Genomic DNA, 25,969 nt, shown 5'->3' on the forward strand with positions numbered 1-25,969 from the left:
CCTGTGTTAATGGAGCAATCACTGAAACGATTTTAGCTGGTCCTTTTAAGGCAGGCCTGCAATGATGTTGAAATGTGTTTTGGGGGATAAAGTTCATTTTCTAGGCAAATATTGACTTTGCAAGTAATTGCTGTTAAGCTGATCACTCTTTATAACATTCTGGAGTATATGCAAATTGCCATTAGAAAAACTGAAGCAGTAGACTTTGTAAAAATTAATATTTGTATCATTCTCAAAACTTTTGGCCATGACTGCACAGCTATCTAATCTAATTAAACATTAGGTATGCATACATTAAGATTAGCTGTTGGCAGTGTAGAAGTAAAGCTGATTTTAGTAACGGAAGTCCACATTGGATAACCCTTTGTTAAAACAAGACCAATCATCTTTACTAATGTATGAGGGGTGTACAATAAGTTATCTACCTGAATAGGAAAACAACATTTTTTTGAGAAAATTGAACTTTCTGCTACTTTTCAATGTAATCTCTCTTTACTTCAACACACTTATTCCACGTCGCCTCCAGTGACAGGATGCCCTCAGAATGGAAGGAGACTTCTTGCTGCTGCAGGATTCTTGCTACCGTCTCACTGACTGCAATATCAGCAACAATTTCTTCAGGTTACGAAAGAGAAAGTGATCTCTGGGAGCCAGGTCTGGACTGCGGGGTGGATGGTTAAACTACATGAAGCCGCATTTCCTGGTAACACTTGGTGATTTGCAAAACTCATGAGCACATTGTCGTGAAGCAGTAGCAACATTTGTGGCACCCACTTGTTAACTGACCTTTGACATCCTCAAAACATCATGAATGATACTGGCAACCGTGCCAGCTGAAATCCCCAATTCATAAACCATAACACTGACTTCCACAGAACACTGCTCCAATCCCCTCAATCACTTTATAGACCCGCACTGTACTCCACTTGCCATCCTTTCCCTTCCAGTGCTCTCATCAGACTGAGCTGCTACAGTGTGTATTTTGTATATCTAGACAAGCTTAGTTATGCTGAGGTATATAATTTATAGAACACCCTTTGTATGTTTGTAGACATTCTCCTTCCTCATCTTTTCCACCCCGCCATGAATTCTTCTAGTCATGATTTATTGTTGCAGTTTGCCATACAAGATACCCTGAAAATACTAGTAACACACAGTTAATTAATGCCTTGCAGTGCCCTCGAAAATAATTGTGCCAAACAAATATTGCCCCATTAGTAATAGATACCCAATAGTAATAATGCTTCCCAGGTGTGCCACCATTACTAATACTGACCGTATAGTACTGTGATAGTAATAATACTCCCTCAGAGTGCCCCAGTTAGTAATACTGCCTATAGTAAGTATGCTCCCAGGCGGTTTCCCATTAGTAATAATGCTCCTCGAGAGTTCCCCACATTAGTAATAGTTATCCAATAGTAATAATGCTCCCCAAAGTAATAGTGACCTAATAGCAATACTGTTCTTTCAGAGTGCCCCCATTAGTAATAGTGTCCCTAATAATGATAAGGCTTTTCGAGCAAAAACAATGCTTCCCCAGAGTGTTCCCAGGCAGCATTGGAAACAATGCTGCATGGCAAGTTTCGATTTATTTTCATATAAGAACAGGTAACATGGCCCTCCATAACTGGCCATATTAGAACTGCAGACTACATTGCACAGCCAAAATATTGGGGCGAATACAAGTTTTCAGCTGAGTGAGGAATGAAAGTAGTCTGCCCTGATTTATGGTATGACTAACAGTATGCCCCTGTCTGGGCTGTTTCCGGAAAGGGATTGACAGCCAGTGTCAAAATCCTTAACCAGTATTTTTTGCTAAACACATTGTTGCACTTTTATTTGGTTATTCTTTGGATGGTGTGCGCTGGTTTTGAGTAACATTATCACTGTATGGGGCCACATGAGGAATTGAAACAGTTATAGAGGGCTATGCGTGCTGTGGCAAATTTAGCTCCACCCACTTCTACAATGACTCCGCCCATTATCAATGATTTTTTCAATGTTCCCCCGCAAAGTATAATCCTCCTACAGTCACCCGTACATTACATGCCACCACCTTATAATGTTCTCCTATAAATATTCCACAGTATTAAGTCCCTCTCCTCGTGCCCCAGTTTAAAGAGGACCTTTCACCATTTTTCCCAAAGGCAGTGTTATAAGCTGACAGTGCACTGAGTTCAGCGCACTGTCGGATTTCCCGATCTGTGCCCGGTGTGAAGAGCTTACGGTCCGGAACCGTAGCTCTTCTATGGTCAGAAGGGCGTTTCTGACCATTAGCCAGGAACGTCCTTCTGCCTCGCGGCACCAATCACGCTGTGCTGTATGAGCGGGGAGGAACGCCCCCTCCCTCTCCTGATAATACTCGTCTATAGACAAGCTGTGTGAGCAGAGGGAGGGGGCGTTCCTCCGGGCTCCACAACACAGCGCGATTGGCGCCGCGAGGCAGAAGGACGTTCCTGGCTAATGGTCAGAAACGCCCTTCTGACCATAGAAGAGCTACGGTACCGGACCGTAAGCTCTTCACACCGGGCACAGATCGGGAAAGCCGGCAGTGCGCTGAACTCAGCGCACTGTCAGCTTTCTGGCAGTATATAACACTGCCTTTGGGAAAAATGGTGAAAGGTCCTCTTTAAACTGGGGGAAACTAGAGGGGACATTAAACTGGGACAGCTGAAGAGGGACATTAAACAATGGGGATAGTTGGAGCAACTGGGAGCAACTAGAGGCAGATATGTCCCCCTCCAGCTACCCCCATGGTTTAATATCCTCTAGACATGAGCAAACAGTGAAATATTCGTTTCGAGTAGAGCCTCAATATTCGACTACTTGATCGAATATTGAATCCCATTATAGTCTTTGGGAAAAAAATGCTTGTTTCAGGGGAAACCACTATTCGACTAAAGGAGAGTCACCAAGTCCACGAGTAGCAGGAGGAGAGTGTTTAGGAGGAGCGCTGTGCAGTTAAAAGCGCACGGACCCCATTATAGTTTATGAGGTCCGTGCGCTTTAACTGCACAGCGCTTGCAGTTGCGCTGATAAAAAGTAAGTCCCTCGTAACCGCAAGCTGCCACCTCTCCCGACTAGCGAAGACAAGCCTTTGGCAAATCAACGCTGATTCTGCAGCAGGCTCGTCCTTGCTAGTAGAGAATTGACCAGCGTTGATTGGCCAGTGTACAGCATTCGGCCAATCAACGCTGGTTCTGCCGGAGTTTCGTCTGTGAGGAGGCGGAGTCTAAGATCGGACCACAATGGAGACTGCTGTGGTCCGATCTTAAACTCTGCCTTCTCACAGACGAGCCTCCGGAAGAACCAGCGTTGATTGGCCAAATGCTGTACACTGTATAGCATTAGGCCAATCAACACTGGTCAATTCACTCCTATGAAAAAAAGTCACCTCCCTCGTAACAGCAAGCTGCCAGCTCTCCCGACTAGCAAGGACGAGCCTGCTGCAGAACCAGCGTTAATTGGCCTATTGCTATACACTGTATAGCATTCTGCCAATCAACACTGGTTCTGAATCGAATATTTACTGCGAATAGCTTGTAGTATTCCATCGAGTATGGATATTTTGAATTCCGTAGTATTCGATCGAATACTATTCGCTCATCTCTAATATCCTCCTCCAGTTGACCCCAGTTTAATGTCACCCTCCATCTGCCCCCTAGTTTAATGTCCCCCCTCCATCTGCATTCAGTTTAACTGCCCCCTACATCTGTCCCTAGTTCCCCCTCTTGCTCACACATGCTGTCTCTTCCCTCTTCTTTATCATCCAGCAGCCTCCATTGCCAGCAGCTTGCTGTTTCACACTGTCCTGTGTGGCTCCGCCCACTAACGAGTCATAGCCTATCCTGGTGATAGGCTGTGATGATGTCATCACAGGTCCTTGAACGAACTTCCAAAAGATATGCGGGCTGGACAGAACAAGGCAGAGGGCCGGATGTGGCCCACGGACCATACATTGCCCAGGTCTGCTCTAGTGAGAAGCCAGCAAGAGAAAGGCAGCAAAAAATAAGAAAGAGACAGAATTGGATTTCAGTGTTGGATTTTATGGAAAGGAGCCAAAATCTGTTAACCCCTTCCCGACATCCGCCGTAATAGTACGGCGCTGCTGGGAAGGACTTCCCGCAAACCGCCGTACTAGTACAGTGGCTGCATAGTGCGCACACAGAAACTGTGTGCGCACCATGCACTGCGGGTGTCAGCCGTAACATACAGCTGACAATGCCCTGTAACACCCGCAGTCAGAACCGGGTCCGATCGCGGGTGTTAACTCCGGGGGGTGAACTCCGGGGTTCCAGTATACTGTGGTGCCGATCGGCACCCCCCGCGCTGGTATCGGGGGGTGCCGATATTCACTTACTGATCAGTGACCCCGGGTCTGCCCCATCACTTACCCCCTCCACGTACCTGTTTGATCCTGCCCAAAAGGAAGCTGTCAGCCTTGTGCGTCTACACAGGCTGACAGCTTCCTGTACACTGCAATACACGTGTTACAATCCCCCATGGGGACAGAAAAAAAAAAGTGAAAAAAAAGTAAAAAATAAAAAAGTTTAAATTAAATTAGAAATAAAGCCCCAAAAATTCCTTTTTCCCCCATGTAAAATGATTTATTATGTAAAATAAAGAAAAATGGAAAAAAACATTACATATTTGGTATCACCGTGTCCGTAATAACCTGAACAATGAAATTAAAACATTATATAACTCGAATGGCGACCGTCATAAAAAAAACCCAGAAAACCGCACAAAATAATGATTATTCATCACCTTTCCCTTACAAAATGTTCAATAAAAAGTAATCAAATGGTCAGATCAAAACCAAAATGGTACCAATAAAAAGCAGAGGTCATCCCGCAAAAAATAAGCCCTCAACCAGCTCTGTCTACCGAAAAATAAAATGTTATGCCTTTCAGAAGATGGCGATGCAAAAATAATTGATTTTTTTCCCTAAATTGAATTTTATTCTGCACAAATAGCAACGCATTAAAAAATCATATAACTGAGGTATCGCCGTAACCGTACTGACCCGCAGAATAAAGGTAACATGTTACTTATTCTGTACTCTGCACGGGAAAAAAAAAATGCTAAAAAGCAATGCCAGAATTGATGTTTCCTTTTATATCCCACTCAGAAAGAATTAATAAAATGTAGTCAATGAGTTACAGGCCCCAAAATGGTTTCATTGAGAAGCTCATCTAATACCGCAAACACCAAGCCCTCATATGGCCACATTGCCAGAAAATAAAAATCTAGCTTGTACAATGTGAAGACAAAACCCCCAAAAGTCGCCAAATCATTAGGACATAAGTGGCTGCGACTAGAAGGAAATGTATAAGCTGTGCGAGAGTTTTCAGGGGACACCCCATATTTAGAGCTTATGAGAGATAATACACCAGCGCTGATCCCCCAGAATGCCCCTCTTCCCCATCCGTGTCATAGGAGCTAGTGGGAAAATAGAATGGGATTTGGTATACCCAATTCACTCCGCACAGCTTACATATTCACTTCTGGGTTACTAATGCTCACTACATCACTTGATAAATTCTTTGAGGGGTGCGGTTTTCAAAATGGGGTCACTTTTTAGAGGTTTCCACTGTTTTGACTCCTCAAGGGCTTTGTAAATGCGACATGGTTCCTGAAACTGATCACAGCCAGATCTGCCCTCTAAAAGCTCCTTGGCGCGCCTTCCCTTCTGCGTCTCGCTGTGGGTTCATATATTAGTTTACACCCACAAGTGGGGTACTATGGTAGTCGGGAGAACTTGCATAACAAATTGTGGGATGCGTTTTCTCCTTTAACCCCTTTAACTTTGGTAAGTTAAAGCATTCCAAAGTTATTGCCACATAAAGTGACACATATCAGTTTTGAAAAATCGAGTTTGGTCAGGAAGTCAAAAAGTGCCATCGGCGGGAAGGGGTTAATAAAGCAGCATTTTGGTGATTACCCAGGAATTTGGGATTCCAAGGTCAACACTGTATTGGGTGGACCTGTAATATTGCAGAGCCGTCGACAGCCGCATAAACTGGCGCGCCGGTTCGACGAATGGACGTCACGTCACCTCTGCAGAGTCGTATGGGGTTCTCGACAGCCTACTGTGGGTCAAATCGCCGCCAATTTGAATGTGGAGTGCCAGTGATAAGGTCATAGTCACGTTTATGACTAAGTGACCAATAATCTTGGGTAACTGTCGTCATCCTAATTAATAAGGCTGAGGGCCGGCGGTCAAGAAATCACACCACTCTATGTGTTGGTATTCATTCTTCTCTCAACCAAAGAATGTATGCTGACCCACTTTTTATTGAGAACACAGAGTTAAATAGTATCAGAGAAAGGAATTGATACAACAACAACGTAAGTTTTCATATTCATTCCTGATTGGTATGGTACATCTCAATCAAACATAAAAAGTTTATGCAGTGCCAGATATAGCCAGCTGGTCCTGCTTCTGCATGGGGACCTTGGGGCGCTGTCTTGGACACAGGCGCCATCTTATCATTTAACATTATAGCAGTTTCAAGCATAAGCAACTATATCTAGCATTCAGCTTTAAAGGATAACAATGTTTTTTCATACATTACATAATTATAAACTTCTGCTAGGTATTATCATCTAACCATATAGTACAATGTTGGGAGGGGCTTGGACTGATATTATTACCGTATATACACGGGTATAAGCCAAATTTTCAGCACAGTTTTTGTGCTGAAAAAGCCCCCCTCGGCTTATACTCGAGTCAAGCAAAAAAAAAAAAAAAATTATTTTTTTCTTTTTTTTTTGGGGGGGGGGGGGGGAGGGGTTGTCTATGACCAGCCGCTATAGTAATGTATAGAATCTCTCATAAAATAGGGGGAAGAAAAGAAGCTTTAAAAAAATATAATAAAACAATAAAGTAAATAAAAGTTCTAAATCCCTCCTTTCCCTAGAATACATATAAAAGTAGAGAATTACTGTGAAACACATACACATTAGGTATCCCTGTGTCTGACAGTGCCCGGTCTACTGAATATAGGGGATCTGCAGTGCTCCTGTTGGGAAGGGGTTAATAGGAGCACTGCAGATACTCTATATTCAGCCAAATATAGATGGAATTCCAAATGGGGGGAAAAACCCCAGTCCTCAAGCTCAGGGAAGGGGCAGACAGACAACCAAAACACCCCCTTCCCTTCTCCAGCAACTACTGCACCCAAAAACTTCGACCACTTTCATTTTTGGAATTTTCCAGCAGCTGCTGCATTTCCCCCCTTCGGATTATACACGAGTCAATAAGTTTTCCCAGTTTTTTGTGGTAAAATTAGGGGCCTCGGCTTATATTTGGGTTGGCTTATACTCGAGTATATATGGTATGTACACAGATAGCAATCTTGTGAGGTCTGACAGATATTTTCATGTCACTAGATGGTACACTGTTGGGGGAAAACTGAGAGGCATCACCATGCCCTGTCACCACTAGGCCCTATCGTACTGGCCAACCCCCCACCCCCCTCATCAAATCTGGATTTCAATTTCAACTCTGTGTCCTTAGGACACAGAGTTGAATTCAGAACTATCTGCATAATCAGTGTTCGGCAGATAATGTCTGCTTAAAGGAGGCGCAATGAGCCCTAGCCACAGACATCGTTATATCCAGATCCTGCAGTCAAAGATCAGGGTTAGGTGAGTAATACTCACTCAGCATAGCATCTTTCTATTTCTTTATTTGTAGATAATATATATCAATAGTGACTGGGGAAGGGAGGCATTAAAATGTGTGTGGGGGGCCCATTAATTCATCAAAGGGGCCCTGCACCAGATAGAGACCCACCCTCCCCCCCAAAATTGTACCAACATGTATTGCCATGTCACCAGACAGTACAATATTGAGGAAGGGGGGCTTTGCCAGGTACTACCATATCACCAGATACAATGTTGACTATGACAGAATTTTAATAACTGGACACCACTGTATGATATGACACAGGGCTCTCCGCTATTCTATGCAGCAGGACACCCCGGAGTGAGGCGCTATTCAGCCTCTATCAGGTGGGGAGTGAGACGCTATTCAGCCTCTATCAGGTGTGGAGTGAGACGCTATTCAGCCTCTATCAGGTGGGGAGTGAGGCGCTATTCGGCCTCTATCATGTGGGGAGTGAGGCGCTATTCGGCCTCTATCATGTGGGGAGTGAGGCGCTATTCAGCCTCTATCAGGTGGGGAGTGAGGCGCTATTCTATGCAGCAGGACCCCCGGAGTGAGGCGCTATTCAGCCCCTATCAGGTGGGGAGTGAGGCACTATTCAGCCTCTATCAGGTGGGGAGTGAGGCACTATTCAGCCTCTATCAGGTGGGGAGTGAGGCACTATTCAGCCTCTATCAGGTGGGGAGTGAGGCACTATTCAGCCTCTATCAGGTGGGGAGTGAGGCGCTATTCGGCCTCTATCATGTGGGGAGTGAGGCGCTATTCAGCCTCTATCAGGTGGGGAGGCGCTATTCTATGCAGCAGGACCCCTGGAGTGAGGCGCTATTCAGCCCCTATCAGGTGGGGAGTGAGGCGCTATTCTATGCAGCAGGACCCCCGGAGTGAGGCGCTATTCAGCCCCTATCATGTGGGGAGTGAGGCGCTATTCAGCCTCTATCAGGTGGGGAGTGAGGCGCTATTCGGCCTCTATCATGTGGGGAGTGAGGCGCTATTCAGCCTCTATCAGGTGGGGAGTGAGGCGCTATTCAGCCTCTATCAGGTGGGGAGTGAGGCGCTATTCTATGCAGCAGGACCCCCGGAGTGAGGCGCTATTCAGCCCCTATCAGGTGGGGAGTGAGGCACTATTCAGCCTCTATCAGGTGGTTACTGGACTCCCGGGAGTTCTCTGCAGTCCTGTCAGGACATCTGAGGGAACTAACGCCTGCAAAGGTCGCGCGGCTCCAAGTCGTGGTGAATACCGGTGTCAGCCGGTTTTATAATCATCACTGCGCGCCGCAAACGTAACGACCACTCACCTACTGAGGGCAGAAGGCAACGCAACCACGTGATCATTCCCGCCGCAGCCCGTACGGGGAAACTGGTGGGCGTGGTCTAACCTGGAAGAGATCCGGAAACACGTGTGAAGGATAAGCATGAGCCCGGAGCTGAAGAGACGAAAGGTGCCCCAAACATCCACGTTATCCTGCTATAACTGTAGTATTATTGTATGACCCTGTTCAGTGTTATTACATTACTATTACATTAAAGTGTGGCTCATGGAGATTTTTCCCTTTTCAGGTGGAGGAGGATGGGAAGGACACCCCACTCCCAAATTTCCTTCAGTGGTGCCAAAAAAATGGCATCCAGCTCAACCCAAAGGTAAGAAAAGGTCATCTGCTATACCTGGAAGGAGCAGAACACACAGGGTGACCAGGGGTGATTGATAGGTCTGTAGGCGATACTATTATGGCCGCCATCTCTACATGTTTACTAGGTATACGTAAGCACACAGAACACGGTTTGCCAATATGGGATGCTGACACGTGAAGATCTCCCTGCAGGAGAAGTCATTTTCTCGATCCCCCGCTCTGCCCTCCTGTCCCAGCAGACAACCAAGATCCAGGAGCTTCTGAAGAAAGGTACTGGTTGTGACATGTTTGCTGTATCTGGTAGTATGCTTATACCCGCGACGAAGTGGTGGTGGAATCCGCAGCAGTCAGATGTATTGATGATGGATGTCTGGGGTATTCAGGTAAAGCTCTAATAAGGTCTTCCTATATTCTTTAATATAGAACAGAAAAACCTGGAAAGCAAATCTGGTTGGGTTCCCCTTCTCATCTCCCTCATGTTTGAAGCTACAGATGAGGCTTCTCCATGGGCACCATACTTTGGACTGTGGCCCCAGCTGACTCCCCCTGACCTGCCCATGTTCTGGTGAGGACATTTTCAGTAGAGCTGGGATGGCTGATGACCATTATCTCAGAGCAATAAATTAACTGTGTTGTCTTCTCCCTGCAGGTCAAAGGATGAGAGGCTGCGGCTCCTGAAAGGCACTGGTGTTAATGAGGCCGTGCAGAGAGACCTGGAGAACATAGAGCAGGAATACATTACCATTGTGCTACCATTCATCAGGAGACACCCTAAAATGTTCTGTCCTCAGAAGCATTCCCTGGATCTATACAGGAGACTGGTGGCATTTGTCATGGCATATAGGTAAGAGGGCGCTGTTCATCAGCATCCTGCATCTTGACAACAAAGCAGCCAAGGGATGATACACTGATGCAGGGGAGATTAGCCAAGCACGCTTTTAATGATAAAGAAGAAAGGAGAAGTTCCATAGATGTAGGCTATGGCTAGAAATCTGGGTTAGGTCTGCAGATTATGTTCTCAGGTGTCTTAGTTCATGTTGAATTTTGTCACCCTTCAGTTTCCAGGAACCGCTTGATGATGAAGAGGACGATTGTGGGAAGGATGCCCACCCACCAATGATGGTTCCAGTGGCTGATTTACTGAATCATGTTGCACACCACAACACACACTTGGAGTTCACACCGGTGCGTTATTTACTGATGTCTTCTCGGTTCTGCCATATAGAGGCATTTTATGAGCCTCTTGTACTTATTCTCGTATCAGGAATGTTTGCGGATGGTGACCACACGGCCAGTAATGGGAGGAGATGAGCTCTTCAACACTTATGGAGAGTTGGGAAATTGGCAGCTTCTGCACATGTATGGATTCTCTGAACCTTACCCCAACAACATCAATGAGACAGCTGACATCCCAATGCGGGCATTACAAGAAGCTGCTTTGCTGAGTATGTGCTTCAGGCTGTGTAGTGTGTCTGCCATCATGCTAGAAAAGTCCATCTTATCTTTTCTCTGTTTCTAGGGGCAGAGTCGGAAAAGGAGACTGCAGTGGTGCATGAGCGCTGGGCCTTTCTCAGGCAAATGGAAGTGGTTGTGGAGGAAGGAGTTTTTGTATTTGGCTGTGAAGAAGCACTGACAGAGGATGAGTTGAGGACATGTCTGAAGGTGAGTGATTATTATACTCTCCGTGCCCTGTCTAAAGGTGGCGCAGGGTATAATGGAGACATCTTAGTTATTTGCTGCTATATACAAGTAAACATAACTTACTCACTACTACCCTAGAGAATTTTGAAGGTCCATCCAGCCTAGCGATGTAACTACATAACTGATTTGAGGGCGTTTCCCAGAATCTGTAGCTAGATTTAGATTACACCCCAGCTCTGTATTATTATAGTAACCTCCATCTTGATTATTTGGTCTGTTTTAGCTGCTATGCATGTCTCCAGGTGAATTTGCAGAGTACAAAGAGAACGAGGGATGGGAGGAGGATGATGAGGAAGAAGAGACCCTGAGCAACCAGCAAATCTCAGAGCTGCCAGCTTCTTGGCGCAAACTTCTCCATATAACTGTGGAACTTGCCCTCAAAGCGTACACAAGTGACTTGTGCAGTGATCAGACTCTTCTAGACAATAAGGTGGAATACATGAACCTTAGCTGTAGGGAACAGTATTCTCTCCATGTGCGGTATGGACAGAAGCGGATATTACACCAACTTCTGGAGTTAACAGGCAGCGGCTGACAGAGTGAGGAAGACCTTTAGCTGCCTGCAAAGAAAAGCAGTATCTCCATGGAGCACAAAGACAGAGCTGAGGCAACATCTCTTTGCTATAACAGTTGTTTAAATATAAAAGCTGAAGATAACTCATTATAGTATAGAAATATCTCTGTGAAGGAAACTGCATAAATATATTTTATAGCTGGTATTTAGAGAGCAGCAATGCCACCCCCTGTATGTGTTTTTCAGAGAATGAAGCTAAGCTCACACTAGCGTTGCGCTCGATTGGGTCTGTTGGGGAAGGGGAACCTGAGTAGCGGACCACTGTTTCAGCAATTACACAGGGACACCTGCAGACCTCATTGACTATAATGGGGTGCGTTGTTTCAAACTGAAAGTGGTGGATTCTCCATGATAGACTTTCCCGTCTTTCAATTTTTGTTTCTGCAAAGGAGGCTCTGGCGCAAATGTGAACCCAGCCTGACAATGTCATATGTAGAGGAAGATATTTCTCTGCATACAGCAAAAATCCTGGCCAGTAAACCAAACTGTAGTCTCTACAGAGAGTTACTCATTTTGGTTGATGTGCAGCTATCTTTTCCATTTCACAGTGGTAAGATTCTACTTGGTACCATCAGGTTCCTAATCCTAGATACAGGATTTGTATGCAGTCACTGTCCAGTAGGCTTTCCTGACATTGCCCTAGGAATAACCCTGACATTAAAGGTCTTGTAGAAATAGCTAAACTATATCATAATAGCCCCATAGACACACATTATTATTCCTTTACAATATTTCATCTCATCATTTAATACGTCCACAAAAGAGAGTTTAAAGGGATGTCCAATTCAGACACTTATTGAAAGGATAAGGACTAAATGTCATATCCCTGGGGTTCCCCAGTGATTGAGGCTAGGTTACCATTTGTGCCTGCTCTCCGCTGGAAGATTCAGTTCCCCATTCTGTTTATAAAATACAGAGAGAAATGCGCTGCAAGTAGCTTTTCTCTCTGCATTTTTCAGCCGGCAGACCCCATTATAAACTATGGGGACCACAGGTAACCGCTTTTTTAAGTGGACCTTCCGAACAGAAACGCGAACACAGATGTGAACCTAGTGTAAGAAAAAGCGTGAATGAAGAGGTTGTCCAGGCAAAAAAAAAAAAAATTTAAAGTAGACTGGGGGATGTGGCAAAAAAAAAAATACTAACCTGTCCCTTGTGCTCCGGTATCCTCCCATTGCTGTCTGGTCTTGCTGTTCTGACGTCTTCTCAAAGTAACATTACTTGTTGGATGCCACTGATCTCATCAGTCACATGGGGCGGGGACCAGACCGCATTGGTAAGCACTAGGGAAAGGTTAATCACTGCTGTGGGGCTGTAACCTCCACCAACCTCATAGAAGCAAGTGGGGTGCTGGTCATGCAAGCCCACTGGTGCTTCGTTCACAAATCACTAGGTGACCTGTTGGTAAGACCTCTTGGATGTAACAATTATCATCTACCCACAAGATAGGGGAGAAGTGAATGTAATGGGATAGCCCCTTTAAGACTGCCATACAGTACAGAGTCCCAACATTTATTAGTTCTCAATAAGTGTTCAAATTACCACTACATAAATATGTACATAGTTAATGAAAATCTGATCTAGATGTCTAACTTAAAGGGGTTGGCCACTTTCAGACCAATATTGACAAACAAATGTACAATAAAAAGATATACAATTTTCCAATATACTTTCTGTATCAATTCCTCACGGTTTTCTAGATCTCTGCTTGCTGTCATTCATTCTGTTACTTCTAGAGGATAAAAGTCTGACCATGGTCATGTGATTTACGGTCCATGGTCATGTGATGAGCACACAGGTGCACAGCTGATTACCAGGCAGATGTCTGATTATTGTGCTGTGATTATAACGAGCAGCACCTGTGTGTACTCATCACATGACCATGGTCAGACTTTTATCCACTAGAAGTAACAGAATGAATGACAGCAGGCAGAGATCTAGAAAACCGTGAGGAATTGATACAGAAAGTATATTGGAAAATTGTATATCTTTTTATTGTACATTTGTTTGTCAATATTGGTCTGAAAGTGGCCGACCCCTTTAAGGCAATAATTGTCAGCAATACAAGACACCAGCTTCAGACACAAATGGTTCTGCTAGGTCTTTTGTACATATGACCCTTTTGTCTGTGCATGGAATTTCTATACACAACAGCAACAAATCATTGAGCCAGAATAATAATGAGAAAACTTTATAGAAAGATTTAAACATGTTTTATACATGCAGGCTAAGTGTGCTGAGGGGGAAAAGTTTCACAATTGTCCCCTTATCAACACAGTGGAATAGACATGACCTTATTACCGCACTTACAACTAATTTCATCTGCATAGAAACGGGTCAGAACATCAGAATCTTCAAATTCATCAACAACCTTCTGCAATAAGGAGAGTATAAAAAGACAGACGTCAAAGCCCTGCCATAACGGTTGTCAACAAGCCGTTCTATCATTACATAGCTTGTCACAGCCTTTGTCACGATTCACTGTGCCCATACCTGTAGTTCCAGCAGACAGTCCCCTAGTAAAGAGTTGGTCACTTCACCGACACACCAGAAAAGGCTCACATGGAATGAGGGATTCTGATACAAAAAGCAAAAAAGGAAAGAAAGCATCATAGTTACCACACAATACAGAGGGAGATTTCGGATCACTGTTTAGGTGCCTTTTTATAATTTATATTGACAAACTGCCAATACTTCTCTGCCATCATCTGCTCCAACCAAACATGTATTTTTATTATATTAAAAAAAGACAAAAAAAAAAAAACACACAATGTGACAGATCATATTCTCCATTATTTTTTTTTTCTACCAGCAAGTATTTGTCATACACAGTTGTGTTCCGGACAGGTCTAATGACTGCCATGGTGACTCATTGAGGTTTGTTTTCTAGGTCACACATTAGGGAACCAGTGCTAATGAAGACACAACACATATTGTAGCTGGGAAACTGTGAGGATAGGGCGTATTAGGATGATGCAGTCAGTAATATTTGTGTTTTGTTTAGTTTTTTACTGGTATTATGTAAGAAAAAAAAAAATCTGTAAAAAAAAAAAGTTTTGGATTGTTTGGACAAAAAAATAAATAAATTGTGCAGCCTGTATCCCCCTCAACCCCTTCCCACTGCAGCTAGTTTTTTAGTTTTAATTTTACGCCCCAGCTTTCTAAATTTTCCATTCACAAAGCTGTACGAGAGCCTGTTTTTCACACAACAAATTCTACTCATAATTATATAACTTAATATTCTGTATGATGTACTGGGAAACTGAAAAAACTGCATTTGTGCCATATTCTTATGGGTAATGTTTTTACAGCGTTCACTTTGAAGCCAAAATGACATGTAGATTCAATGGATGGGTCCAATCACAGCAATACCAAATCTATAGTTTTTAAGTTTCAACATCTTAACAAAAATCGTTGTCACTATTTTGTAGTAATTCAAATGTCATTTAACATATGGGAAAAATATTTTATAGCATTTATAGTTTGGGAATTTTCAAATGTGGAAATGAATGCCTAATGTGTTTACGTCTGACTTTATTTCTGATGCAGGGACAATGGGGTCATTTGAATTTTTATAACTTTTTAAATTGTTTTTACACTTTTTAGAGGTCTGATCACTAGTATGACTGTATGGCAGCCCATAAATAGAAGTATAAAAAAAACAGTCTGGAAGCCTTCAGCCTATGGGACAGAGATCTGGAAGAACATGGTGGACTCTGATTGTGGGCATTGCTGCCAGGTCTCCACTGTGTAATAAACAGAGTCCAGTAGTTAAGGTGCAATTTTTAAAGTACTTCATGAGATTAAAGGGGTATTTCAGTCACAGCAAGTTACCCCCTATCCACAAAGCGATTGGCATGCAATGCTCCATTTATTTCAAAAGAACCACCAAAGAAAGCTGAAACACTGCGCCGATACTTCTGGCGGGTCCTATTCAAATGAATGGAGCAGTGTGCTGTCCTTCCTGCTATTCCATTCACAACTGAAGTGCAAAGCATCCCAGTACTTGTAACCCAGGAGGGTCCCAGAAATTGGACTCCCATTGAACAGTAAGTTACCACTTATCCTTTTAAAAGAAAGTATCACTATTTTTTTTATTATTAATAATAAAACCAGATAGTGACACATATAACTTTTTTGTAATCTGTTTATTTTCAGATTGTAGATTTTTTTTATTCTATTTTCTGTACATGATTATGCAGGCTGTCATCTTGCCTGAATTTCTCCTCTGCAACAGCATAGTCATGGCCATAGGCTGCAACAGCTTGGAGCCAATGAGGTCTATGGAGAGTTTTTTAGTAATGCTCTGTGTGAGGCATAGACAAGAAGTGACATCATCTATTGTCACTAGTGGAAACCATGATAGTAAGTGTTATCTTCTATTGTGCTCCTGTCTGTCTTTTTTATTATATAAATGAGGTGACTGCCAAAATGAAATCACCTACAGAATTGGAAATCATCAGTCTATTATTGGGCTTGGTGGCTAAAGTGAAAATAACAGGAAATAGCGTTTTTATATATAGATAATGACAGGGAAAGTATACAATAATTGTGTGAATGTGCCAACTGAAACACCAGTGTGATCATGGCCACAAAATAACAAAGCAGGGGATAGGAGCAGTTCTCATATGTCAACTTCAATTACAGAAGGAAGTCTGACCTGGTAAAAAGTCTCCAGATTAAACTCCTGTAAAGACTTGTCCACTTCTGATACAACCTCCTGGAGCTGCTGTTGTCCAGTCACCACTTCCAGTCCCAAGAACGTCCTGTTTAAAGAGCAAATGCAATGTTCCAAGTCAAGTGACCACTTGTATAGAGTGCCAAACACAAGATGGTATTCAACATACCACACAGTCAGACACATCAAAGGGAATGCCCTTTTTCTACATCCAGACACACCACCTTCTTCCTTACACCTCAACACAACACAGCCGGATACATATCTGGTTGCCCTCACCTGGTCTTCTCATTGTTCACATAAACCTTTAGCTGATCAGCAACACAAAGGAACCTGCACAGGACAACAGTGGATATTGGGTTACCTCAGGTAAAACCTCATGTTACTTTATGAAAGGAGGAAGTAATAATTCTAGCGAATCCTATCCCCACATTGCTTAAAAATACACATAGCGGACATGCTGCAGTTTCCAAAACTGTTGCGATTTTGGAAATCCCATGTCAGTTATACCTATGGAAGCGCTGGCAGTTTCCCTATAGTTGTAATGCAAGCAGAAAGTCTGCAGATGAAACCTCTGAGGACTTTCTGTGAAAAGCACTGCGCTGTTTTGCTGCACGATGCTACGGTGGGCTTTAGCCTCAAACAGATTTATCAAACACAGATCCTTCATTGTTAGGACGGTGACATGTAAAGGTGTTACACAGGTTCTGTACATGGGAGTTATTCCCACTCTGAAACTGTTGATAATAAAGAGTAAGAAAGTTGTTGTCACCTCTCCTACAGTCAGCCTCTCCGCAGTTTGAGATGGTGACATCTGATTTTACTCACCTGCATAGTCAATGAAGAGAACAAACTGCTGCACTAGGGGGTTTAACTGTCAGGGTCAATAAGCAACAGGTCACCACTTCCATGTCTGATAAAATGGTAAAGGCCAATTGCCTTATTGTAAAACAGGACAGTGCATGATGCTTCGAGCAGACAGCCCCCTAATGTCATATGACTAGGGGTGATGCAAGATTGATCGTGCATTAAACAAATATGCAGTCACAACACCAATGCCACTAACCCCACAGGCTCTTAATAGTCTAACACCTGCCACTACTAATCCTCAAGCACTAACCGTCTCACAGAGCAAAGCCTGTCCCTAAGTGCCTGGACAAACGGATTAATCCAGTGATGACGAAGGACGACTGTCTGCGATAGGCTGATATGAAAGTCTTCCATCTTAGTCAGGACGACACCATGTTTCCTGGCCACAGACTCCAGTTCCTCCAGCATCTCCAAGAATTCTTCCCGGGGGTGAACTAAAAGACAAGAAGAAATGGTAAATACAGCAGACTGACATCAACTCTAGCCATCAATGAAAGCACCAGTCTGTAACACGTACATGCGACATACACAAAAGATGCCCAATTGCCTCGCTCATGACGGAAGCTACGTACACGTCCTCCATGTTTGCTGACATCATCAAGGTGCTCTCTGTCTGGATCTGAGAACATGCTCAGTATAGCCTGTGGGACAGGGAGTGGGCATGGCGGCCTGTGAACACATAAAAAATTATATTAGTTGTGGATGGATCCCATCTACATAAGAGTAACACATCCACATAATAAAATAGTATATATAGTTTCATGCACATGATTTCTCTTCAGTCCAATCTTTTTTCACTGAGTGAACACTGACTCATTCATCTCTATAGCTAAGACTTTGTTCGCTCTGTGACACTGAAAAACTGCCAAACTTCAGATTTTAATGGCCATTGAGCATCCACTTTGCATTTCTTCCATATCCATTAGAGATGAGCGAGTAGTATTTGATCAAATACCTCCCCGCCATAGGTTTCCGTGTAAGCGGCTGAAAACCAAGGGGTTAAACGCATAGAATATTCGATGCACTTAACTCCTTGGTGTTCGGCCGCTTACACGGAAACCTATGGCGGGGAGGTATTCGATCGAATACTACTCACTTATCTCTAATACCCATTTGTCCGTTTTTGATGGCCAAGTTATTTGTTTTGTACTGATTTTAAACAGAATATTAACAAAAAAGACAGATAAGTCAGATCAGTCTTTTCTGAACCCACCAATCTAATTTTTAACAGCCATCACTTTATGAAAATCTGTTTTTATGGCTGTTAGAAATGGACCTATTGATTTCAGCCGAGTCCGTGTGACCATCAAAATGGACAAAGATAAAACATGTCCATTTTTTTTTTTTACTAACAGACCATCCTTTTTTCTGTCCATCAGAAATTGAATACATAAATATGCTTATTCACTCTCATTGTTTTAATAATGGTAGTAGTGTATGTGTCTCTTCCATTTTTTTTTCCTTCATACAGCTTGTCCTATTATTCACCATTTTACACTAAAGATTTGGCCAATTGAAGTCTTTGAGATCAGTGAAAACAAAACCTGAAAGACTGCTTTAACATAGGTTAAATGATGCACTGCACTAGGTCACCTCAGTCGACCTGGACAGTCCCTCATTTCAAGTACTGTCCTGCGGTTACAGGTGGCAGGTTTTGAATTCAAGTCTATTTCCATCCATAGGATGCAGGTAAAGTTGAATACAATAGAGGGGCACTGAGCTATGAGCTCCATCATTCAGGCTTGGGCTGATGATAACTCCCGTAGGGAGGCAAGAGGAACATGAGCAGAACACAGCGCTACAAGTGAAGCCTGCAGGCAGCTCCACTGGAACAGGGTTAGGTTCTATTCAGATCATTTAACAGATGCAAAAACGGGATTAAAAAATGGATGCAAAAATTGAAGGCCATCCGATTACACAGACGACATTGTTAAAAAAAAAAAAAATCAATTGCTGTCTGTTTTATTGGACAGACACAAACGAATAGTATAAGACATTTTGTCCTTCAAAAAAAAAAAAAAATCAGCAACGGATCCTTTTTTTTTTTTAAACCATTGACGTCTATAGAAACGGATGGCCATCTGTTCACGTGTTTTTTAATATCTTTTTTTTGTAGTCGTTAAACTGATGCAAAAACTGTCATGTGAATCGACCCATACTTAAGGGGGCATTCACACGATGTAACACAGCGTTGATTCTGACACGTAAACTAGTGTCAGAATCAGCACTGCAAAACAGAATCCAATTGACTTCAATGAGTTCTGTTTAGCACGTGTGACACATTGAAAGCAATGGGTGAAAAAGCCTCCCATTGATTTCAATGTGTTACACATGCTAAACAGAATCCATTGAAGTCAATGGGATTCTGTTTTACAGCGCTGATTCTGACACACGTTTACGAGTCAGAATCAACGCCGCGTTACATCCTGTGAAGGCCCCGTAACACCGATGTTTACACAAAAAAAACGAATGCCATGGTTTATCTGTGAAAAAACAGAACACTGAAAACAGATGTGTGCATGAGGCCTAATAGTCACCATAATACAACAGTACACTTCTGTTTTTGATCATCAGTTCAATACTGGGTTTACATCTGTCCCAAAGTCTCTGACAATCCATCAGAAATCACTGGACAAAAAAATCCTGCAAGACAAACATCAGACAGACCCTATTATAGTCAATTGTGTCCCTCAGGCTCCATTTGTGCCCTCAAGGAACAAATGTGTTTTTCTGTTCTTATGGTCCTCTGCCAGACCAGAAACCTCACGCAGGTGTGAACCTAGCAATATTCAGTTTATTTTCCAGATACAAAAAACAAATGCTAAAACTGGTAACAATCTGTTTCCAAAGTGTTAATGAAGTACTGAAAAGTAGCAAATAACACACTTATGTGTCCAACTAAGGGTGCATTCAGACTACGTAACGCTGGGCGTGTATGAGAGCCGTACACGCCGGCATTACGGCAGACTGCCGAACACTTCCCATTCACTTCAATGGGAGCGCTCGTAAACGCCGCTGTTACGAGCGCTCCCATTGAAGTGAATGGGAAGTGTTCGGCAGTCTGCCGTAATGCCGGCGTGTACGGCTCTCATACACGCCCGGCGTTACGTAGTCTGAATGCACCCTAAGGGTGAATTCACACTGAGTAAACGCTAGCTTATTCTGAACGTAAAACACGTTCAGAATAAGCGGCGTCTAAAGCAGCTCCATTCATTTCTATGGGAGCGGGGATACGAGCGCTCCCCATAGAAATGAATGGGCTGCTTCTTTCACTCCGTGCAGTCCCATTGAAGTGAATGGGGAGTGCCGGCGTGTACGCTCCGGCATGAGCAGAGCTTGCCGTATACGCCGGCACTCCCCATTCACTTCAATGGGACTGCACGGAGTGAAAGAAGCAGCCCATTCATTTCTATGGGGAGCGCTCGTATCCCCGCTCCCATAGAAATGAATGGAGCTGCTTTAGACGCCGCTTATTCTGAACGTGTTTTACGTTCAGAATAAGCTAGCGTTTACTCAGTGTGAATGCACCCAAAAAAAAGAAAAACACCACAGGAACAAATCTGTTTTTATTTAAGAGCATATTCACACTACAGTTACTGGGGTCTTTTGCTGTCATTAAACTTCATACTTACCTAGAAATGAGTCATCTGCATCTATGTCATCAAACCCTTCTCTGCTCCTCCTGGCACCTGTGCAGACCTACAGTGGAGTGGAGAATGTACACTCCAGCTTTACTGCACAAATACCAGAGCTACAGCGCATGTGCACAGAGGTCGAGGTGTACTCTACTGGCAGAGGGAGTATAACGCGCTTTTATTTTTATTGCAGCACTGATCGCTTTATAACAGGGCAATTTGGGACATTAAACTAAAAGGACTTGTGGGTGGTTTTAGTGTCCCAAAATCGGCCTGACAGGTAACGGTAATGAACATACCTTAACACTGGCATTAACTACATGTCCATATATACATATGGCGGCATGTAAATAGGTTTACAGGCTTAAATTTTATTTTCTAAATTAGCCTAGAGCGGGGAGGTGAAAAATAAATCCCCCTGTCCCCAGTGCTCCGGTGTCCTCCCAGTGCGATCCAGTTCTGCTGCTCTGTGGTCTTATTGCTGCGGAATTCCTAGTCAGTGGTGACGTCTCGGAGTCTTCTCCAATGGTGGGAAGACATTGGACTGGCAGGACAGGACCATGCTGGGAGGCAACAGAACACCATGGACAGTTTAGTATGATTTTTTTTTTCACCTCACCCAGGCTATTTAAAAAATAAAATTTTGCCCAGACAATCCCTTTAAGTACAACATCATCCATATAATAGTATAATAACACTTTCATATAAAAGTAATATCATATAATGAGGTCTGCCCCGTCCTCATGACGCATAAACATGACGTCCCAGACCCCGGCGTTACGTCACACACCCGCTCGGTTCCGCCGCTTCGCCCTCATCCTCAGAGCTGCTATACCCGACCAGCGCCAGCCTGGCCCCGCCCCCGGAAGCTTCGATGTACCTAAATAATTCCCGCTAGAAACAAAGCAACTCGGATATAGTTCCGCTGTAAGGCTGTGACGTAGAGCTGCATCACGTGGTATCCTCCCATTACTGAGCGTACACGCTATGTCCCCGACTGTTCACTCATGCCTAAATAGAAGCCACTACACCTATAGAAGTAAAGGTAGCTCTAGCAGAACTTTGTCATATGAGCTGGCACCACTATTGTGAACACCAGTGGCAAAGCCTCGTGTGCAGCTAGTATTCTATAAGCGTCTCGGTTGCCACAAGGTTTGGCTTTAAAAAACGTTGTTATTTTAACGAATTTCAGGATTCAGGAAGGAGCATGAGGAAAAGAGAAAAAAAAACAAAACAAAAAAAAACTCACATGTGTTGCGTCACAGGACCTCCACGGCAGTATCACACCAGACAGCAATGGCGGACTCCGAAGCATCAGGGACAGTATTTTTTTATGTTTCCCCAGCTACCTTTCTGGGTCCTGAAATTAATGGACTACCCCTTAAGGCTAAAACCCATCATGTTTTTTTCCACAGCGGTTATCACAGCAATGTGGGGCCCCAACCTTGAAGGGTTTGCCAGGCAAAAATGGACAACGCTTTTAACCTTTAAATCAGCCGGAGGCATTGAATAAAATTATTAAAGAAAAAAAAAAAACCATACTAAACTGTCCCCGATGTTCCGGTGTCCTCCTGCGCGTCCCAGTTCTTCTGCTCTGGAGACTTCTCCCAGGCCTCTTTTGGAGTTCCACTGCGGCTGGAAGAGGTTAAAGACACTTAAAGAGGACCTTTCATCAGATCGGGCACATGCAGTTCTATATACTGCTGGAAAGCTGACAGTGCGCTGAATTCAGCGCGCTGTCGGCTTTCCCGATCTGTGCCCGGTGTAAAGCGCTATCGGTCCCGGTACCGTAGCGCTTTAGAAGGGCGTTTCTGACAGTTAGCTAGGTCAAGAAAGAGCTTCACACAGGTGTACGTGTCAACCCAACAAAATGTGTTTATTGGTAGAGCTTAATGAAGCAAACGTTTTCGGTCTGAGTAGACCTTCCTCAGGCTCTGTATGATGTTGATAAAGGTCACAGATGACTATGGTCTGGAGGTGGGGAGAAGCCAATAACCTCTGCCGCCACCTGTTCCGAGGCCCGCTCTCTCCGTGGAGAAAAAAGTGAAAATTATGGGTAGTAGTACTGCGCAATGAACAGGGCTGTCAGCCCTGTTCATTGCGCAGTACTACTACCCATAATTTTCACTTTTTTCTCCACGGAGAGAGCGGGCCTCGGAACAGGTGGCGGCAGAGGTTATTGGCTTCTCCCCACCTCCAGACCATAGTCATCTGTGACCTTTATCAACATCATACAGAGCCTGAGGAAGGTCTACTCAGACCGAAAACGTTTGCTTCATTAAGCTCTACCAATAAACACATTTTGTTGGGTTGACACGTACACCTGTGTGAAGCTCTTTCTTGACCTAGCTAACTGTCAGAAACGCCCTTCTAAAGCGCTACGGTACCGGGACCGATAGCGCTTTACACCGGGCACAGATCGGGAAAGCCGATAGTGCGCTGAATTCAGCGCACTGTCAGCTTTCCAGCAATATATAAAACTGCATGTGCCCGATTTGATGAAAGGTCCTCTTTAATCAGCACCAGGCCCCTGTCCATTAGAGCTGTAAGGGGGCCAGGCAAGTTCTCTTCACGCATTGCTGCTGTAACTCCCGAATCCAAATCATGCCCCACCTGGCTTCCCGTCTTCATTCATTTTTTTATTTTTTTTAACTGTGATTTTTATTGAAATTGTTAACAAAATAACAAAGAAATAAGTACAAAGGCAGCTGCCAAAACCTTAGACAACAGTCAGTGCAAAAATCAGTCAATAAAGCCACAAAGGTGGAATAACAGAAAATCAGTAACAAAAACAGAGGGGGGGGGGGGGAGACTTCATTAAAGGGGCTCTATCAGCAAAATCATGCTGATAGAGCCCCACATATGCGTGAATAGCCTTTAAAAAGGCTATTCAGGCACCGTAAAAGTTATATTAAACTACCACCACCACCACCCACCCCCGTTTTAAAATAATAACCTAAAAAAGAATGTGCTCTACTTACCGAACGTGCACGCTGGGCGGGCATTCAGGGTGTGTCTTCATCTTCGTCCACGCCTCCTCTTCCTCCGGTCCCTTCCTCCTCCGGCGCTTGCGAACGGACACTGATATATAAAAATAGCCTGGGCGCCTGCGCAGTAGCTTGCGGCTTCTACTACGGCTACTGCGCAGGCGCCCAGGCTATTTCTTTATATCAGTGTCCGTTTGCGAGCGCCAGAGGAGGACGGGACCGGAGGACATCAGAGGAAGAAGAGGAGTGCACGAAGATGAAGACACACCCTGAATGCCCGCCCAGCGTGCACATTCGGTAAGTAGAGCACATTCTTTTTTAGGTTATTATTTTAAAACGGGGGGGGGGGGGGGGTGTAGTTTAACATAACTTTTATGGTGCCTGAATAGCTTTTTTAAAGGCTATTCACGCATATGTGGGGCTCTATCAGCATGATTCTGCTGATAGAGACCCTTTAATATTTACTTTATTGGGGCCACTGGAGAACATTATGCTCTATGGGAGCCACTGAGCTGTGTGGAGTTACTGGTGACCATTATACTGGATAGGAGCCACTGAGGACCATTATATTACTGTATATGTGGAGCTACTGGGAACCACTATACTTTATGGGGCCATTAAGGACCATTATACTGTGTGTGGGTCCACTGAGAGCCATTATACTGTGTGAGGGGGGCACTGAGGACTATTATACTGTGTGGGGGCCACTGAGTATCATTATACTGTGTTGAGGCCACTATACTTTATGGGGGCCACTAAGGACACGGTCACTACTGATGGTGCAGAAAGATGTCATTTGATAGGGATGCCCTGTGTCTGAAAAGTTTGGGAAACACTGGTCTGAGGTCCCTTAGGCTGCATTCACACAGAGGATAATGGCGCTGAATTTGGTGTGGAATCCACATCAGATTCAGTGCTAAAAAAAAGCCTCCCATTGACTTCAATGGGTTCCTTTTTCCTCCGGGTGAATGCACCCTTATGATTCAGTCTGTGCTCACCTGTCAAGCTACATAGCCGGCCCTCCCCAGACTTCCCAGTCATGTAGCCTTCACAAAAAATTGGTAATGTATGACCCAGGTAAGAGGGCACAAAATCTGCTTGTATGGGGTGCTGAAATTCCTGATGACAACCCTGCACAGTATGAGGGATAAAACAATATTTCAGTTCTTGCAGCCCATAGCCAATCATGCAAGGATGCTTTGGAGATGAGAAAAAACACCAATTTTGTCACTGTTTTTGTACATTATAAATGTGGTTTTCATCGTATAGCACAAATAACATTATTCTTACTATATGGGTCAGTATAATTATAAGCTATGCACCTTTAGGAAGCTTGCACACGAAGTTTACGCTCACGCACTATGAACGTAAAACTCGTTCAGAGTGAGCGGCGTAAAAACAGATCCCATTGACTTGAATGGGTGCCGGCATAGGCGCGTATCACATTGAAAGCAATAGGTAAAAAAAGCCTCCCATTGATTTCAATGGGGAGCGCGCGTATGCCGGCACCCATTCAAGTCAATGGGATCTGTTTTTTACGCTGCTCACTCTGAACAAGTTTTATGTTCAAAATGAGTGGGCTTCTCGGCCTTTTGGCTAAGATCAAGTGTAGTATCTGTTCTTATCAGAAGCAGAAAGTAGGTGAAACTGCCGGAGAGCGCGGTCCGGGACTGGCCCTGGCAGGAGTAGACTGAAATCTGTGGAGATAGGAATGTGAGAACCACTTTGGGCACGTTGCAAGGGGATACAGCTAGTAATCGGTTCCGCCAGTGGTTTTCGTCTCTGGCCACTGTAGGGGACCGATGAAGACTATTGACGCTGGCAACATGACCACTTGGCACCTCAGTGCCATGGATCTTGGCTGGAGGGTCGGGAGGCACTCGAAGGCCTCTTGTGTTGTGCCTCGGGGGCTGAGTGGACCCCGAGGTGCCTTAATTCACTGGGCGTGGGAAACCCACTGAATGAGGCACATTGCGTGGCACAAGCAAACACCTTTTTTGAGCACCCACTCCCTATGCCTGGTTTACCAGTGCGGGAAAATTTTTATAGATCCGGCGGTGAACCGGGCCTTGATTGGCACTTCACCTATTGTTTACATGTTTTTCACCTCTTTTGTTCACTCTGTCCACTTTTTTGTGTGCGACGAAGGGATGCTGTACCCTTTTGGGACGCCCTCGACGGTCGTCTGGAGGTGAAGTCTGTAATGGACTTCCCTCCTGTCTCT

The 25,969-nt window shown here is 44.1% G+C and overlaps 2 protein-coding genes and 1 pseudogene across 2 annotated transcripts; 2 read left to right on the forward strand and 1 right to left on the reverse strand.

Moving 5' to 3' along the window:
- The first annotated feature begins 9,045 nt into the window (after window positions 1-9,045).
- SETD6 (SET domain containing 6, protein lysine methyltransferase) lies at window positions 9,046-11,787 on the forward strand. Its single transcript, XM_075282230.1, has 9 exons — window positions 9,046-9,111; window positions 9,230-9,310; window positions 9,426-9,570; window positions 9,724-9,865; window positions 9,950-10,144; window positions 10,359-10,485; window positions 10,565-10,745; window positions 10,820-10,962; window positions 11,225-11,787. Exons 1-9 carry the CDS (start codon window positions 9,085-9,087, stop codon window positions 11,534-11,536), a joined length of 1,353 nt encoding a protein of 450 aa, XP_075138331.1. The 5' UTR covers window positions 9,046-9,084; the 3' UTR covers window positions 11,537-11,787.
- Window positions 11,788-13,764: 1,977 nt separating this feature from the next.
- On the reverse strand, window positions 13,765-21,645 carry USB1 (U6 snRNA biogenesis phosphodiesterase 1). The gene is made up of 7 exons (XM_075282240.1): window positions 21,549-21,645; window positions 17,641-17,792; window positions 17,374-17,557; window positions 16,533-16,586; window positions 16,236-16,341; window positions 14,069-14,152; window positions 13,765-13,949 (listed from the first exon to the last, which is right to left on the reverse strand). The coding sequence occupies exons 2-7, from the start codon at window positions 17,750-17,752 to the stop codon at window positions 13,845-13,847; spliced, it is 645 nt and encodes a 214-aa protein (XP_075138341.1). The 5' UTR covers window positions 17,753-17,792; window positions 21,549-21,645; the 3' UTR covers window positions 13,765-13,844.
- Window positions 21,646-25,321: 3,676 nt separating this feature from the next.
- On the forward strand, window positions 25,322-25,553 carry LOC142214721 (U2 spliceosomal RNA; annotated as a pseudogene).
- Window positions 25,554-25,969: the final 416 nt, after the last annotated feature.

The sequence above is a fragment of the Leptodactylus fuscus genome, chromosome 7 (assembly GCF_031893055.1).
Source record: "Leptodactylus fuscus isolate aLepFus1 chromosome 7, aLepFus1.hap2, whole genome shotgun sequence".
Lineage (NCBI taxonomy): Eukaryota > Metazoa > Chordata > Amphibia > Anura > Leptodactylidae > Leptodactylus > Leptodactylus fuscus.